Source organism: Strix aluco, chromosome 29 (genome assembly GCF_031877795.1).
Source record: "Strix aluco isolate bStrAlu1 chromosome 29, bStrAlu1.hap1, whole genome shotgun sequence".
In the NCBI taxonomy this organism is placed as follows: domain Eukaryota; kingdom Metazoa; phylum Chordata; class Aves; order Strigiformes; family Strigidae; genus Strix; species Strix aluco.
In genome coordinates, this window is record NC_133959.1 from 1,730,246 (window position 1) to 1,747,728 (window position 17,483).

At 48.0% G+C, this 17,483-nt stretch overlaps 1 protein-coding gene across 14 annotated transcripts in view; it reads left to right on the plus strand.

The window, feature by feature from the left end:
• Positions 1 to 16,292, plus strand: part of COMP (cartilage oligomeric matrix protein) — a 39,532-nt gene extending 23,240 nt beyond the window's left edge. For 11 of the 14 annotated variants that reach the window (XM_074808438.1, XM_074808437.1, XM_074808436.1 and 8 more), the window contains 18 exons: positions 1,927 to 2,012; positions 4,184 to 4,235; positions 6,423 to 6,595; positions 7,855 to 7,992; positions 8,791 to 8,868; positions 8,997 to 9,155; positions 9,838 to 9,942; positions 10,114 to 10,221; positions 10,672 to 10,831; positions 12,378 to 12,496; positions 12,913 to 12,965; positions 13,389 to 13,582; positions 13,986 to 14,164; positions 14,373 to 14,421; positions 14,674 to 14,870; positions 15,014 to 15,186; positions 15,354 to 15,493; positions 15,670 to 16,292. In XM_074808438.1, coding sequence (XP_074664539.1) covers positions 1,927 to 2,012; positions 4,184 to 4,235; positions 6,423 to 6,595; positions 7,855 to 7,992; positions 8,791 to 8,868; positions 8,997 to 9,155; positions 9,838 to 9,942; positions 10,114 to 10,221; positions 10,672 to 10,831; positions 12,378 to 12,496; positions 12,913 to 12,965; positions 13,389 to 13,582; positions 13,986 to 14,164; positions 14,373 to 14,421; positions 14,674 to 14,870; positions 15,014 to 15,186; positions 15,354 to 15,493; positions 15,670 to 15,716 — 2,210 coding nt within the window. In that variant the 3' untranslated portion in view covers positions 15,717 to 16,292. Of the gene's footprint in view, positions 1 to 230; positions 374 to 1,322; positions 2,013 to 4,183; positions 4,236 to 6,422; positions 6,596 to 7,854; positions 7,993 to 8,790; positions 8,869 to 8,996; positions 9,156 to 9,837; positions 9,943 to 10,113; positions 10,222 to 10,671; positions 10,832 to 12,377; positions 12,497 to 12,912; positions 12,966 to 13,388; positions 13,583 to 13,985; positions 14,165 to 14,372; positions 14,422 to 14,673; positions 14,871 to 15,013; positions 15,187 to 15,353; positions 15,494 to 15,669 lie in introns of all 14 variants that reach the window. The other 3 variants (XR_012621081.1, XM_074808448.1, XM_074808447.1) reach the window with 3 other exon arrangements.
• Positions 16,293 to 17,483: the final 1,191 nt, after the last annotated feature.

A 17,483-nucleotide genomic window follows, 5' to 3' on the forward strand; every position in this document is an offset into this window, starting at 1 on the left:
GAAGCTTAACTGTGTAAATGTTCGGTCTTAGATTTTTCCCCAGTTCCCCTCCTGAGTAGTGAAGTTTTTTAAGAAAAGGGCAACTGAAAATGTTGTTGTGTTTTGTAATGACCTGCAAGAGACACTTTACATTGATCTGCATTTTGCATGTGATTTAAGTTAAAAAAACAGATCATACAGAATGTCCTATAGCCAGGATCCTTGGATATTCTCTCTGCTTGTGCACATAGAGCCCAGGGAAGCCCTGACTTCTAGGAACATAGCCATGCTAAGAACAAAACTTCCACTTCTCTGAACAGCCCGTTCAGGGAATCTTCAACTCCAAGAGGATCTGTGAGATCCGGCAGACTCAGGCTGTGCACCAGAGATTCAGGTGTGTGTTGTGGAGACAGAATGAGTCCATGGGGAAGGATGCAGAGTGATGGAAATGTCTGCAAGTGCATAGATTCCCTTTGGAAATCACTCCTGCGTGGCTGAATCATTACTGTGAATTTGAGTATTAAAAAACCCTCAAATTTTTATTTTAAATTACAGCTTGCTACTAGGGATGGAAAATTCTTCCCAGGAATAACGGAAGCCGCCTGACGCCTTCATGCAGAGCTTATTCAAAACCTCTGTTTGAAGTTAGAAATTATGTGCAAGCTCCTTGTTTTCAGTAAAAAAAGAAACGTCAGTTTAATTCAGTCTTTCTGTCTTAGAATGACACATTTGTGGTACTTTCAATTGAGTTCCCAAACCAGAATGTATGGGAGGGGTTACAGATACTCCTACAGTCCTCTTGGTTCTGTGCGAGGAAGACCCGTGAGGCTTTCAGGCTCATTTGTCACATGAGAATGCTGAAGTTGTTGTGCCGAGTAGCACAGGCTCACATCCTGCCTCTGGCACTGGCAAATTCCTCACGCTCATGGAGGCAGACCCCTAACTCCAGCTCGTTTTCTCCCGAACACACAGTGCTGTTTGAAGAAGATCCTGCTATTTCTTTTTTCATAAAGGTTTTCTTACACTGTAGGCAAGGTGTGACTTGTTAGGGGATCAGTTAATCTAGAAAAAACTAGAGAAATGAGGTTGTACTTTCTCATGGCAGACAGGAGAATACCAGCGTTGAACTTTAATTGTTTTAAAGTGGTTCAAGTTTTCTTAAAACTTACATAATTCTAGAAACAATGAGCTACTTGCATTCTTTCTTCTTGAGCGAAGCTGGAGTTTAGACTAGATTTTTAGCTCAAAGAACTAGGCAAGTCTAGAATCTAGCAGATGGGAGGGAAAAGTGATGTTAATCTGCCCTAGATGACCTTGTAAAATGATTTATATCCTCTATTCAGCATAGTTGAAAAAGGATTTTGCAGTGTTGCATGGACGAGCAGATGGATCCTTTGTGTCCCAAAGCCACTACATGGCAATTTGAAACTGCCGCTACCCAAAAAGAACTCGTCTCCAGCAAGAAAAAAGTCTGCACCTTGAGAACAGGCGAGGCAACGGCTGATGTGCTGGTTTTCCACGTTCAGTGCTTGGCAGCACATTTGGGATAGACTCAGCAAAAAGCCTTCCTTTAGTGGTGCCCATCATAGCAGCTTCCACAGCACTGAATTATTAATTTGCTTCTTTTGGCAGCAAAACCTTCCTATGTGTGAACTGCAGCGACCACGCCAGATTAACAGCTACCACAACTGCCAGCCTGCCAGGCCAATTTGTTTGCTGAGGGGTAACTGTTACCTACCTGACAGACATGGCTGATTATCACCGTCTGCCCTGCCCGGAGCTAATTCCACCCGATGGGCAAGTCTCTGTGAATTCCAGCAAGCTTCTAGTTAGGAACTGGCAGAGACTGGTGTGGAGGGGTCTGTATCTTTAAGCTGAAGTTAATAATATCAGTTTGTACTGCTAATGGCTCTTCTGTGTTTTTCCCAACCACTTTGGGTTTTTTAGGAGGTGAAGTTGGGCCAGAAATGCTGGAAGAGATGAGAGAAACTAACCGTGTGCTAATGGAAGTTCGAGACTTGTTGAAACAGCAGGTAAGGGAGAAAGGGACTAGTTCCTTACATGCTGCACAAGAGAGATCTCTGAATCCTCTGCCTTACGTGCTGAGGATTGTGCCAGTCTGGAACTGGGGGGCTGTCTCCTGCATTAAGTGAAATAAGCAATAGAATTATTGTGCTGCAAACCACAGTGGTGTTGTCACAATAAGATCTGTAATTCTGAAATAAAGTGGATTCCTCTGAATTCCAAATTCTGCTGCTTAGAACCGTGTCTGCTGAAAAACAGCGTACATGGAGAATCAACTCTTAAGAAAAAGACACGCACACACAGTGGGTATATATTTCACTGGAAAAGCAAGTAACTTTTTCCTTGGTTTTGTGGGCTTATGAAATCAGTAGAGAGTCCAAACTTGGAAGATGGAAGAGACCTTTCAGCCCTATTAGGGTCCTGGAAAGGGAAGTCATGGAGTCTAAACAAGCTCTGTATTCACTCTTTCCTCTTGTTGATTTAATCCTAAACCTTTCTGGCTCTGGTAGTTTCTTAGGGAATTTGGGACTTCTGGGGTGCTTAGATCTTTTCCCATTTTAACGAGGAGATGGTGGTTTGTCTGGTCAACTCTCCTTTAAGTATAGAAAAAGGTTCCATTCTCCCTTGCTCCACTCTGGGAGCTGGGGGCAGCAGCCTCTGCCTGCCAGATAATTGGAATGGCAGACGGGTCTCTGTGCCAGTGCAAACTGGGCGGCCTCTAATCTGCAAAAACATCTGTTGCATTGAGTTACTCTCACATTTCAGGCTACTGCATAAATACCCAGTGTTTACTAGGAATCAGGTCAGACATGGTTCCTGGCAGCCTCGAGCAATGATTTCCAGTGTTCCCATCCAGCTTAGCACTGCTTCTCCATACAGGTTTTCTATTTGTTCTTTTTCTCGCTTTTGCCACCTAATTTTTTTTTTTTTTTTTTTTATCCATGGCCTTTTTCTCAACAGCGCTTTCAAGAAAGCTCTTCCTCAGAAGAGAAACTTGCATCTACAACTGGAGAGCCAAGGTGGCAGTTCATCATTTCTTAATCTGTGCAAAGCTTTTTCTAAAACTTACTTTCAGCATCTTGGGATGTTGGCAGTAAGGATGGCAAAAGGCACAACAATAAAAGGCCAGATCTACTCTCCTGAGCCAAAGGCTGAAAGATTCTTGGCACAAAGGAACCACTAATATTCATTAGCAGTGCTCCGAGTTCTCCGCTCTGCTCTCTGTCGCCCTGTTCTGGGGATTTGGGTTACATCTCTCTCTGCATTACCTATTCAAAATACATGACCCCAGGCCATGTTGGAGGGAAGGGAGAATGAAAGCTTGCTCTTATACCTGGGAGCTGGCAGAGGGACATGAGTAGAAGCTTTTGTCAAAGTGAAATGATTTAATTGCAGAAACATAAAGTCCACAGGGTGTGGAAGGGTGGTCCCGAGCATCAGTTGTAGATAGCCAGTAAGGCTTTTGCAGGAAAGAAGCCTGCTAGGATTGCTCTCTAAGATGCTAGAGTCACATAAACGTTAGCTTGTGCCTGTCCCATATTCCTTTCTTCACCAAAGGAACAGCGTCTTTGCACTGCCGATGCTACAGATGATCTCTTTACTGAAGCAAGCTTGAAGGAATAGGAGCCTAGAGGAGATCAGAGGAAGTCCGGAGGGAGGAGCTTTCATGAACAGATTCTAAATATCCTCATGGCAAGGGCATTAGGGCCAAAGAATAGCATAAGCAATGTCAGAGATTATTAGTATATCTACAAAAATCGCTCACAGGGGAATGTCCTCCTGACTTGACTTATGCAGTGCCTGGACTGCAGATAAAGCAGCCCTCTCTAGGACTGCTAGTTCAGCATCTTCTAGGGTAGAACACCCAAGTAAAGCAGATTTCTCTTGCTCTATGATACTTGTTTCTGTGTATTCAAGTCAAGTGTTTCCTGCATCTGTGATAGAATAGTGTTATCAAGTTAGCCTGTAGAAACGCTACAGCAGGGAGTGACTTACAGCAGGGAACACAAGCCACCTCAGCTTCCAGAAAGTGCAACGTAGACCTTGGGCTAAGAGTTAATTTGGTTGTAAGTAACTGTGCAGCCTCACCGTGACACCCTGCTTTCTGGCAGTGGGGCTATTAGTTGTGTGAGAGCAAAACTCAGCCTTTGGCTAAGTGGTGGTTCTTGTTTTCTTCTAGATTAAGGAGATAACATTCCTGAAGAATACAGTCATGGAGTGTGATGCCTGTGGTGAGTTACTGAGCTGAGTCCTATGTTCAACGGCCTCCTCCAAGTCCTTCATACCTTTGTGTCCAAACAAGTAGTAAAATGCCACCTGTGACCACCTCCCCAAAGGAAATAGCTTGTTTCACGATTACCCTGAGTGTCACAAGGTAATACTCAATACTAGTGATGCTTCTTTTTCCCCCACAACATTCTGCACGTGTGGGCCAGTGTTCCGTGCTGTTCTTGTGGTTCAACAGCAGCTGAAGCTATTGTCCCTTTCCTGGGCACGGGGTGCAGAAGTAGCCTGAAAAAGCTCCTCTTTCCTTCCAGCGAAACCCCAGCGTTCGCTTCCTTCCACTATTTCCGAAATAAGCTTTGTTAGTGGTTTTGTGACGTACCACGCTGTGCTGCTCAGGGCAGCTGCATTCTGCAGCAGAAAGCTGCCCAACCACGTCTCCTACGTACCCAGCCCCTGGCCGGTGTCAGAACTGCCTGGGAATGCACACTGGGATCCTCTGGGATACAGCTGGCTACTCCTGAGCTGCAAGTGGAAGGGAACATCACCCCCAAGAGGCATCGCTCTGCTATTCCTTCCGTCCTAGTGTTGCCACCATCCAAGCAAAGAGGTTGTTTATAGAGGCTTCAGGACACAGGGTCATAAATTTTCCCATATAAATCTTGCTCCCCAATAAATGGCTTTTTTTCTAGACTGGAACTTACCTCCAGTATATCTGGCTTTCAGAAAGCATGGTTCTTGGAGGTGCTCTGTTATTTGCCAGTACACTCAAAGGGTGGAGCAATAACCATTTTCTGCATTTGGAGAGATTGTACTTCTGCTGGAAAAGAGATTAGCCAAAGCTTCTGGGACCTGCAGTACAGAAATGCATTCATCCACAGCAATTGTTTTAATAATTTGCTCGTAAAACTGTCCTGAACTTTCTCTCTGTTACTTGATTTCTGCCTTCCCCACTTGCTATTCTGCTTTATATGCGTTCTTCTCCTGCACTCCTTACTGTAGAATTTGAGCCTCTTTTAGTCAGGCATTGAACAACGTGACTCACAGCAGTCGTGTGCTTCTCATTATTTTGCAGAAAGAGAAGCATGAAGAGAGGAGGCCTTGTTTTTAGTGAAGATTTTGCTGCTGGTGGTGGTAGACTGTTGTTTTTTGTTTTGCTTTGGTTTTTTTCAGGTTTTCTATGTTGGGCTTTTAAGCTGGAGAAAACAGGAGCAAAAAGTGTCCTTGTCACTTAGAGTACTGGGTGTGGGAGATGTGACAATTCTAGATTCTGGGAAAGTTTATCCACAGTCTTGAATTGACCTTCAGTAAAGTTCTGTGTCCCATAGAGATTAATTTTGCAAGTTTTCTTGTGCTGTGGGTCAGGTCATGAGGATAAGGACAAAAACCTGGCATTTGGCCTAAAACCTTAAGGGAAGCTGGTGTGCAGCGGTGTGGGGACAGGCTTGATGTGTTCAGAGTGCTGAATAGAACTGCAGGAGCATTTTATATGGGTTAGAATTTCTTACACATCACACACAGTACTTCATGCTTAGATAGACCATATTGCTGTATTCCAGCCTAGAAGTGATGACCATCTGAGTTACAGATGGATTTCTCATCTGCCAGGATGAAGGGAGGTTTCCTAGCCCTGTGGAGATAACAGGTAGCATTTTATCAGTAACATTATGGCCTGAGAGCCCTCCGTGAGCCTGATGTGAGTGTATTTCTGCTGCAAACCAAGCTGACCTGCTTAACATGCCTGCCTTCTGCAGCAGAGATTTTGGCTGACAGCCCTCCACAATGCTTCCCAGATTTAAGCCTGGGTTCTGCTTTAGCCAAGTGTCTGAGTCCATACCACCAGTGAGGTGTAGTTGTGGAGGAACCAGGGAGAGAACCGATCTCTCTGGAACTCCAAAAGCAAGGGCATTACACCAGCAAGGAGGGTGGCACAACAAGAGTTTTGGACTGGGAGCTAAGACTTGTGGGGTTTCTTAATTATTTTTTGTCTGCACTGACTCAGAAATCTGTCAAACTGCTGCTTCTGGCTTCATTTGTCTCCGTTTACAAAATAGAGCTACAACTCAACCATCAGAAAGGATGTGAGGAAATGTCCTGTGTGTGAAGCACACTGAGATCTTCTGAGACAATGGGGCCACCTGATGATAGTCTCTGGCAGCAACAGCTCTGTTCTTACCGTTCCTCTTGTCCTCTAGGCATGCACACCGAGGCGACAGGCCCTGTCATCACCGTCACACAGTTTAACAGATGCCTCCCAAACTCCTGCTTCCCTGGAGTGGCCTGCACCGAGACCGGCACCGGCTTCCGCTGCGGACCCTGTCCCCCAGGCTATTCAGGCAACGGCTCCCACTGCACAGATATCAATGAGGTAAAAAACAAGTAGGAGAGGCTGGAAGTTACAAAACTGGCTCGCTTCTCTTAGAGTGTTGCAGGTTTGCCTTGTGGCTATAAAGAAAAGTCTTGCAATTCCCCTAGGAGCTGAAGTTCGACAGAAACATCATTTCATTGGAGGAAAGTCTGTATCTCAGCCGCCCTTAGGCTCTGTTCCATGTTGGTTTTATATCCAGTTTAGCTAGACATTTCTTTCTAAAAGATACATAGGCTCAAACAAAATAAATCTTTTGGTTTGTACCACACAGGAAGGTGAGTCTGGAAGACCAGAACGGTCCCTTTTGGTCTTACAATCTTTCGAGCTAATGGCTGATGAGTTGTTAGAGATAAGATTTATTATGTGTGGAACAGAATCAAATGCTTCCTCAACAGTCCTTTATGCAATAAATCCTACCACACTACTCGTATTGCTTTACTTCTGCCTTTAAATCAAACCTTGCTAGGCTGATAATGTTTATTTTATATTTTTTTAGAAAGTGTGGCATTCCCCCAAGTTTACTCTGTGTGTGTGTGCACAGCTTTATCAGCGTGTCCATAAGACTCCTTAGTTCTGTGGTTCCCAAACCATAGTCCTGTGCTTGCTGGTTAGTCCACCAAGCAACTCCCAAGTGTCTTGCAAACCATAGCACCTCTATAGCCTTTCAGTTTGAAAACCTGCTGAAGTTAAAAGGGATGAGGAGAGATTTTGAGACTGATGATAATCTGTTAGTCACCAAAATGTGGGAACCACTGTATTAATGTAATGCATCTGCCAGTACAGAGCATAAGAATTCAGTGAAAATAATCGTGTTGGAGAAAATAAACAAGCATTAACAGCAACTTTGGAAAGACAATTGCTTCCCAGAGTTGTACACAAACAACTGTTCTTGTCTTTCAAAACCAGAGTAAGAAATTATCCAGTTCTCTGGATTCAGAGACTGCCAGGAAGGAAAGTGTGAAGTGAAGCCAGCTCTTTGCCTGGGCAATTGATGTCACCTAAGAAGAATTAGTCCTGAAAGTTGATTTGTTTTACTTGTCTGCATATATAAGAACTTGGGAGAACAACTGAGATGGGGAAGCTGCATTTTCCACTTGCAAGGAAAGCCAGGAACTTCTATGCATTTTTGGTTTATTCTTTCAAAAGAAAAGTACAATAGCTGGAGCTCACCCAGCAAGGCTTGCTTTGAGAGCTGCCTTCACAGCTGGCCTCGAGCGAGCCTGCCTCACAGTTCTGCACCTCCTCTTTCATGTTTACAGTGCAACGCAAACCCCTGCTTCCCCAAGGTCCAGTGCATTAACACCGTCCCGGGCTTCCGCTGTGATCCCTGCCCTCCCGGCTTCACTGGGCAAGCGGTCGAAGGGGTTGGACTAGCTTATGCCAGGGCCAACAAACAGGTAAGGCTCAGAAATGTTTCTGTCTCCTTCAGAAGCCATGAACTTTCTCCCCTCTCTAATTATAATTAAAAGGTGTTGGATCCTTCAAAGAAATGGGGGGAGATACAAGATGACTGAGTTGTATTGGTGGGAAGCCTGATGCAGTGAGATGGGGGAGACTTGCCAAGGACATCCCAGCACTTCAGCAGCAAAGCAACCTCCACCCCCAGACCCTACCTCTGCTGAATTTATGCTGGACAGAATGTTATGTCTGACACCTTTGCGGCTGTGAAGCCGGCCTGGGGAATCCTTCATACTAGGACACAGAAGAGTTGATGCAGCTATTGCCCCCTCCCCTTCCCTGACAGCTATAGACACATTAAAGTAAAAAAAAACCAACCACCACCTAGTGTTAGTATGGTTTATAAGAATATATTGCCAAAAGCAGGAATGGCATGTGGCTTGTGTTATTTAGAGAGCTGCTAGCTGGTCACAGGACGCAGTCTTTGACCTTCTTGCTCCATGGACTCTCTTCTATCCTTTCACAGTAAGGAGATACTCTGACAGCTCAGCTCAGAGCTAAGCTATTTTGCCAGGCTAAAATCTCTGGTGACTCTGTAGAGGGTGAACAGTTTGCCTGGGGTCAGGAGTATTGCTGGGATCTGGCTCAAGCTCGTCTGAAGGAAAACTTTGAGCTGTGGGTCCTAGTAAGGTGTGTCAGGGGCTTTGTTTCTGCATCTAGTGATGCCCTAATTCTGTAATCTGATGTGGTATCTGCTTAAGAGTGAAGTTAATGGCTATTTTGTTCTTCCTGGGCAGGTTTGCACTGACATCAATGAATGTGAGACGGGTGCCGCCAGAAATTGTGTCCCAAACTCGATCTGCATCAATACACGGGTAAATATTACTGGAAAGCCTCATGGGGGCTCTCTCTTCCCCAGGCCCTGGGGCCTCTGTTAGCTGTGGCAGGTTACAGCAAAGCTTTCCCAGGCTTCATGTGATAGTTAATTCCCTTTTTCTTGCAGGGATCCTACAAGTGCGGGGCTTGTAAACCTGGCTTTGTTGGGGATCAAGTCACTGGCTGCAAGAGCCAGACGGTGAGACGCTGCCCCAACGGCGAGATCAGCCCGTGCCACGAGAAGGCGCAGTGCATCGTGGAGCGCGACGGGTCCCTCTCCTGCGTGGTAAGGGCCAAACCTCCCCGTGCCTGGGGGCTGCTCGCTCCGGTTTCCATCACAAGTCGGGTTGACCCAGTGCTGAGGGATCTGGTGGAGTTGAGAACAGTCAGGGTGAGGTTCAGGGTTGGACTAGATGATCTTCAAGGTCTTTTCCAACCGAGATGATTCTGTGATTCTGCGCCGGGCTTGCTCTTCGGGGTCTGCCACTGCCCTCTCCTGGAGAGCCTGCCTTCCCGCCACAGCCCTGCTCCCCACTAACACCTCAGCTCGGGCAGGATCCGGCTCAGTGCTCTCTGGAGACGTGGCCTGCTCCTGGCACCTCAGATCCACTGTTGTTGCTTGTCTGGGGTATTTTTTGCCTGAAGCACTACAAATTTGTCAGTCACGGAACATTACACACGGCTGAGCAGGGAGAAGCACCGTGCAGCAACCTGCTGCAGCCAAGATGTTTTGCTGCTGCAGCTGTCTTTATACTCGCAGGAACAAGCAGAGAGCTTGTATCTGAGCTATTTAAAATGCTGTTTACAGCATTACTGTTTCTTCCAGACAACATTTCTCCTGGAGAGCATTGCGTACCTGGATTTGTGATGTTTTGTGCTGGTTCTCGTGTAAAGCCTTCAATTTTGGAGGCATACAGCCATCAGGGGACTCAGCGGCAGCCTCATTTTGTTTATCTGCTGTCTTCCAGTGCCTCGTGGGGTGGGCAGGGAATGGCTACGTCTGTGGGAAGGACACAGACATTGACGGAGTCCCTGATGAGAAGCAACGCTGCTTGGACAAAAAATGCCGCAAGGTAAGATGCAGTTCTCTCGTGTTTTGCTGCAAACAGGGTGTCAGAGGAACATCTAACCAGAACTGGGCGATTGCAGGGCTTGGGTGCTGGTGAGACCCTGCCCAACCTTCACAACTCCGGCTAAAGGACACGCACAGCTTGCTAGCAGGCCCTTTGTTGTTTTTCTTTCAGGATAACTGCATGACTGTCCCCAACTCTGGCCAGGAGGATGCAGACAGGGATGGAATTGGAGATGCTTGTGATGACGATGCTGACGGAGATGGGATATTAAATACTGAGGTTTGAATTCTAATGTTTAAGCTCTGCCCTACCCAAATGTACCCAGAGGTCCTGCAAAGAAACTGCTTACACCTTTAATGTGAATTTAGAGAACCTGCAGGTCACAGCATGCAATGTTTCCTTTTCATCTGGATGGTCTGAAGCATAAAACAAGCAGGCTAGGGAGAACATCGTGGCACTGAAGGGACTTTACAAGTTGTGGTCCCCTGAGAGCTGGGGATTCTCTCTCTCACTTGGCCGAGCACCAGTTGGAGAGATTTTCAGGTGCTACTGGTATTCCCTGAACAGGCAGCGATGAGGCTGAATAGAGGAAACCAAGCCTGGCCGCAGATCGGCTGCTGGGCTTCTGAGAGCAGCTGGTCACATACCTCAGAGCTTTTGTCTTTCTTGCTCCTCAGTAACATGCTCAGTGCCAAAGGTTTCCCCTCAGCCAGACCCTCTCTCCTGCAGGACAACTGCGTGTACACGCGCAACGCAGACCAGCGCAACGTGGACAAGGACAACTTCGGCGACGCCTGTGACAACTGTCGCCAAGTGAAGAACAACGACCAACGGGACATTGATGGTGACGGGAAGGGAGATGAGTGTGACGATGACATGGATGGAGATGGTAAGAGCAGCTGGAGAGCATCCTCAGCGAGGTGCATATGTACTGCCCTAAACCAGAACGCCGTGCAGCAGGCAGCTAGAGATCCTCAGGGCAGGTGCCAGCCTGCAGAGGCTTGAGCTCTACAAGAATAGAACAAATTGAGTCTCTTTAACAAAGTAACAAGCAATAGGACAAGAGGGAATGGCCTCAAGCTGCGCCAGGGAAGGTTTAGAGTGGATATTAGGAAGTATTTCTTCCAGAAGGGGTTGTTGGGCGTTGGAATGGGCTGCCCAGGGCAGGGGGGGAGTCCCCATCCCTGGAGGGGTTGAAGAGTCGGGTTGACCCAGCGCTGAGGGATCTGGTGGAGTTGAGAACTGTCAATGTTAGGTGAAGGGTTGGACTAGGTGATCTTCAAGGTCTTTTCCAACTGAGATGATTCTGGGATTCTGTGTGAATTTCTGATGGACTGAAGCACGGCTCAGTTCTTAAGATGCCAAGAGGAACAGCCAAGCCAACATCCTTCACAGTTCAGCTCTTGCAGCGTTTAAAGATCTGTCTTCAGGATGGTGCTAACAATCTTTTATTAGCACTCTTATTATGCACAATCACATCAAACCTGTGTCAGACTTAAAAAAGAAAGATGCACCGTGCAAACTGATCTCAGTCCAGACGAGGACACTGCTTTGTGCTGCAGTTTAAGCTTATGAAGAACTACGGGAATATCCAAGTAGTTAGCAGCTTCTGGCTCAAGGCAGTGTGTGTCAGGGCTGTCTTCTGGCAGAAAAAAACCAACCTGGCTGGCTTTAGAAACAGTCTGTGCGCTAATGATGCTGTATTTGCACAAAGCCTGCTTTCAAAAGCCAGAAATCACAACTGGTGCTGGCCTGGGACATACATGTTTATTTACAGAGTATTTCCAGTGCATCTAGTGCTGTTTGGGTCTGGCTGCATCCTGCCAAGTAGCTCCCTGCTGCCATGATCTGCTGGTGGAGTACGTAAATGCAGAGAAGGGGGAAGTGAAGTCATACAGGCTGCCAATTAGATTGTTCCTGTCCTGTCTCGGGCCTTGAAAAGACACTGTCTAAATCTTCCATGTCAAACAGCCAAGATTAACCTGGACTTATTTTATATATAGACACCTACTTTAGAGGAAAAAGACTCTGTCACGGTTTAGGGAACCGCAGACAGCTTCATCTTCATCCTCCTGGCCCCTCACTCCTGCACAGGTACGGTGCCAGGTCGGAGCCACGTTCTTCCATTCTGTAGCTTTCTCTAAGGAACACAGTTAAGGACGTTTCCTCTCAGGCTCACGTGCAGTAACAAGCTCAGACATCCAGCGTGATGCAGCCTGGAGTATGTTTTAAGATCAGTCGCTGCTGATCTCTTCCATCCTCCGTAGCCGCTAGGATATAACTTAAAAGTGTGTCAAATGGACACAAAAATTGAAATTGTTATTACATGAATTCAGCTATCCTAGATTTTTGCCATCTCTTACATCCAAAAGAGATCTTGCTGCGTAGAGCTTAATAGCCCTGTCACCTTGATAGGTCCACTTTGTGTTTTACAGGGATCAGAAACACTGTGGACAACTGCAGAAGAGTTCCTAACCCTGATCAAAAAGATAGCGATGGTGACGGAGTAGGTGATGTGTGTGACAGCTGCCCAACAATCAGCAACCCCGACCAGGTGAGCAAACACTCCCAGTTCTGCCATCTTACGGGTTCATTTCTCTCACTCAAGACAGTGCTCGTGTCACCTGCCCGAGGTGTGTGCGCCTGGTAACTCACCCACATTACCACTTGCAAATTTTAGTTGCCATGCTGCAGAATAAAGTACAGCCCCTTGAAATCAAAAGTCAGAGAGGAAGCGCTGAATTCTGGCTTTCTCTTGTCCTGCCCTGCTCACCTGTGTTTAGAAACAGCGCTGCTTGAATTCAGAGCAACCCATAAATACTGCAGAAGGGACTCTCCCACTGGTGTCAGCTCTGTTTTCAGTCAGAATAACTGTGGCACTGAGGCTAATGCCTCTCTTTGTTCCCTTTATTGCCTAATCCTCCTCCTGATCTATGGAAAGTTTAAATTATTATTGCTTTATTTTACTAGAAAGATACCGATCATGATCTAGTGGGAGATGTCTGTGACACCAACCAGGACAGGTGAGAGCTTGCTGCAAAAATTTCACTTCGGTTGCATGAACTCTTGGGGATGGAGGAGGGGAAAGGCATGTGTTGGCAACTCCGTGACAACCTGGCTTGGCCTCATCCGATAAACAGACAGAGGTTAAGGGAAGTGAAATTTTCCTCAGACCTCAAAAAAACTTGCCCCAAAAAACCAGGCCCAAAGGCTGGCGGCTGAAGCTTGCCCACAGCAGGTGTGCTCGGCGTTAGCCACCGCTCACAGGTTGTTCACAGACTACAGCAGGAATATTTCTGATCTATCGCTGGTGTAAGGAACAGCTTAAAACTTCACAAGGCTAAAATCGCCAACTTGTGCTGTTCTCAGCTCGCAGAAAGGTGCTGCATGCTTATCTGAAAAGCACACGTCAGCAGATAAGCTTTACCTGTCATTTTCCCCACCAGTGACGGGGATGGCCACCAAGATACACGGGACAACTGCCCGTCGGTGCCCAACAGCTCCCAGGTGGACACAGACAACGACGGGCTGGGAGATGAGTGTGACGATGACGACGACGACGATGGGATTCCGGATGAGAAACCTCCAGGCCCCGACAACTGCCGGCTTGTCCCTAACCCTGGCCAAGAAGACTCAGACGGTAAGAGGAACGGAGGCACGTCAGCCCTGCAGGGGCGGCTGCCGCTCCCGGTGACCAACGCCCCGGGGTTGGACCTCGAGAGATAAACAGGAAAGAACAGCGCTGCGTGAGACGGTCCTGCATCATTCTCAGACCTCAAATAACCCTGACAGCGGGATCAGAGCTGGGGAAAGTTATCTTCCAGAAGTAGCTACAAGTTGAGGTGTTTCTTCTGTTCGCAGCATCTCCACAAACAGGAGAAGCCTCAGGGTTTCTTTGAGCTGGCTTAAAGAGTGTAGCAGTGCTCTGAACACCCCTTCATCTTGCAGGGATGTGGCTACCTTTGTGCTAGCCAAAAGCTGGCCGAGTAACACTCAGGTGCAAGGGGCAGGAGAAATGAAAACTTGTTACTCCTTCTCTTCAGGGGATGGCGTGGGAAACCTTTGTGAAGATGACTTTGACAGAGACATGGTGATTGACAGAATCGACGTGTGCCCAGAGAACGCAGAAGTGACGCTAACGGACTTCAGGGCTTTCCAGACGGTTGTCCTGGACCCGGAGGGTGACGCGCAGATTGACCCCAACTGGATCGTCCTCAACCAGGTAGGAGACTGCTCCGGAGCGGGTGGCGAGGCCGGGGAAGAGCCTGTGCCAGAGGGGCTGCCCTTTGCCTGAAAAAACTCTGCAGGCTTATTGGGGCTGTTCAACAGTGTCCTAATCGTGGTGTCTAACCCCGGTGTACCCCCCCGATCACGTAACGAGTAAAGTTAATTTGGAGCTACACTAACGAGTCAACATTCCTCTTTCTCAGGGCATGGAAATCGTCCAGACCATGAACAGTGATCCGGGCCTGGCTGTAGGTGAGGCACACGCTTATTTTTGTCCTATTGGAAAATTATCGCTCGTTAACTGCGTACTTCTCCGTGCAGCTTTTACAAGTATTTCAGACACTACTTAATGATTCCATCCACCTCCTGGGAAAATATTTTCTGTAGTAGGCAGAGCCTTCAGATTTGGCTTAGCAAAATCCACCTCCCCCATCTGAATGTGGAAGGAACGGGATCTACGTTTTGTCTCGGAATACAGAGTATTTGTTTTCCTGCCAATTACAGGTTACACAGCATTCAATGGTGTGGACTTCGAGGGCACCTTCCACGTCAACACTGCCACAGATGACGATTACGCCGGCTTTATATTTGGCTACCAGGACAGTTCCAGCTTTTACGTGGTCATGTGGAAGCAGATGGAACAGACATACTGGCAGGCAAACCCCTTCCGAGCAGTAGCAGAACCTGGAATCCAACTGAAGGTAAAGCTGCCATTGAAAAAGAATTCAGCAGCAGATTTTTGCCTTTTTCTTTGCTGTGCTGCCTGGACACACGCAGTGGGACAAGCAGCTCCGGTCCAGCAGTCCTTTATCCCCACATTTTCCCCGTCTCGTCTCTCTGTTAGGCAGTGAAGTCTAAAACAGGCCCAGGCGAGTATCTCCGCAACTCTCTGTGGCACACGGGCGACACCACAGACCAGGTGAAGCTGCTGTGGAAGGACCCTCGCAATTCCGGCTGGAAGGACAAGACGTCTTACCGCTGGTTCCTGCAGCATCGGCCTCAAGTCGGCTACATCAGGTGAGGGGCCTCGTTTCCTCCGCAGGGCTGAGCGGACGCTGAACACACAGAAGCAGCATCTCGAGGGCCGTCCCGTGGCGAAGAGGAGGGGGAGTGTCCGAGGAACGGTTCCTACGAGGCTCTATCAGCCTCACACTCGTGTCCTACACACGCTTCTTCTCTTCCAGAGCTCGATTCTACGAAGGCCCCGAGGTCGTAGCAGACACGGGAGTTGTCCTCGATACGACCATGCGAGGGGGACGCCTGGGAGTCTTCTGCTTCTCCCAGGAGAACATCATTTGGTCGAACCTGCGTTATCGCTGCAACGGTGAGTTCGTTTTGAAGGTCAAATCCAGACATTTTTGCCATTTTGCTTTCAAGATGTTTATTTGTTCTCGGCTGACCTACACACGCCACTCTAATGGGATGTCACGCAGCGGCTTAGTCTATTTTTTATTTCTGGTTCTACTTATAATCTTATATTTCCTTTACTCTCCTCCTCAGACACCATCCCAGAAGACTACGAAACATTTAGAGTTCAGCAAGACTAACCTCCGATTTAAACCTCTGTCCAGCCAAACTTGCTTTAAAACCTGTGCTCAGCTGCCGCCCTCTTGCTCTGGTGTAAAGAACTGTAAGTACCGTACCACTGCACTCCGCACAGCGCCACCCAGCAACGCATTATCTGGCATCTTTCCTACAACAGCAACTTTCTTTAAACGCTACAAACCCCTGTTGGAACGGCAGAGGTGTAGACGGCGAGTGTGGATAGAAGCCTGTGCTGCTGTAAACACTAGTTCTCTACGCTGCACGGAGAAAGATGTGCTGAGAGGCCACCGGCAGTAGCTGGAATTGTTTGAGTAAGTTTAGAGTGGATGATCCCCAGGAATCTTTTCCCTCCTCAAAGGCTCTCAAGTGTGAATGTTGTTTTTTGTTTTCCTTTTCAAGACCTACTGCAAAGCAAACCCAGCACTAGTCTGAAAAGGACACAGAGAGCAGCCTATGTACAAGTTGCTCACAAAACATTTAAAAAAAAAAAAAAAGCACTTTAAGGAGAGTATCTTTGTTCTGGAATGTTGGGTAATAAATCCTTGGAATGTTGGATAATAAATACTAGATTCTCCTTGGTCACGTGCATGTTGCTTTTTCCTCTTCTGACCCCTTCCCGATACAGATGTGTAACAGAACCCTCCACAGCCGGTGGCGCTGCTGGGGCACCCTCAGCTCCATCACACACGGGGCTGCTTTTCCTTGCAGGAGCCTCCCCTGCGTTAGGCCGTCCTAGCTAGTCCTGGGAAGTGGCAGTCAGGTTTAAAACGATGAACGAAAGCTTTAGGTTTGATCTGTGTGTGACACCGTGCCAGGGCTCCCCGGGACAGCCGGTTGGTATCGCAGGTGCTCACCCAAGCTGGAACCAGCAGACAAAACCTTTCTGTAGTTGGTAACCTGGGAAATCTTAAATCCTGCCCGGCTGTAATCCCCGCTCCCTGCCAGGTAACAATGACCCAGCAGCCTTCAGGCTGCCTAAAGAGACAATAAAAGCCAGATTTTGCAAGATGCTTCAGGTAAGCCATTTGCCTTAATTATACTGAAACTTGCTGGTGGTTTCGGGAGACATGCTCACGGTTTCAGCAGAAAGGCAGCTCCTGTCCAACGCTTCCCCGCGCGGCTCCACGAGAGCTGGCTCAAGGTTCCTCCCTAGGAGGAGGCCGCACGACAAAACACCGTTCACCAGCACAGCGCAAACGCAACGGCCCCTCCCGCAACGCCGATGGCTAAAAACTGCAAAAACTGCCCCCAGCGCGGGTCTCCGGCGTTTGAATTTCACATTCCGGAGGCAGCAGCGGGAGCAGAGACCTGCCAGAACCAACCGCTCGCTGGTCACAGCGCTGGGAGAACCTCCCGTCCCCGTTCTGAGACTCACAAAAATCACCGGGAAGTTTTCTTCCCCCGAGAGGAAAAGAGGCAGAGGAAGCAGCTCAGAGAACTCCTCCTCCCGCAGCACGGCTCTGGGTACTGCAGGGACCTTCTGTAGCTTCTAAAAATCTGTTCTGAAGTGGAACTGGCCAGAGCCGGCGCGTTTCCAGGCCGAGGGTGGAAACAAATGAACTCCCTCCCTCCCGCCCGGTGCCCTCGCGCAGCCTCGCGGCCGAGCGACCTGGTCACGCTCCACACAAAACCTTCAGCCCGAGGACAGGTTTCTGCCCAGCACAACGCTGACCGCAGGGGAACCTTTCCCACAGACGAGCGTAAAACAGTATCAGAAAAAGATGAATTCCACTCAAAAAGCTCTGAAATCACCGCCCGAGCTGAGGGGG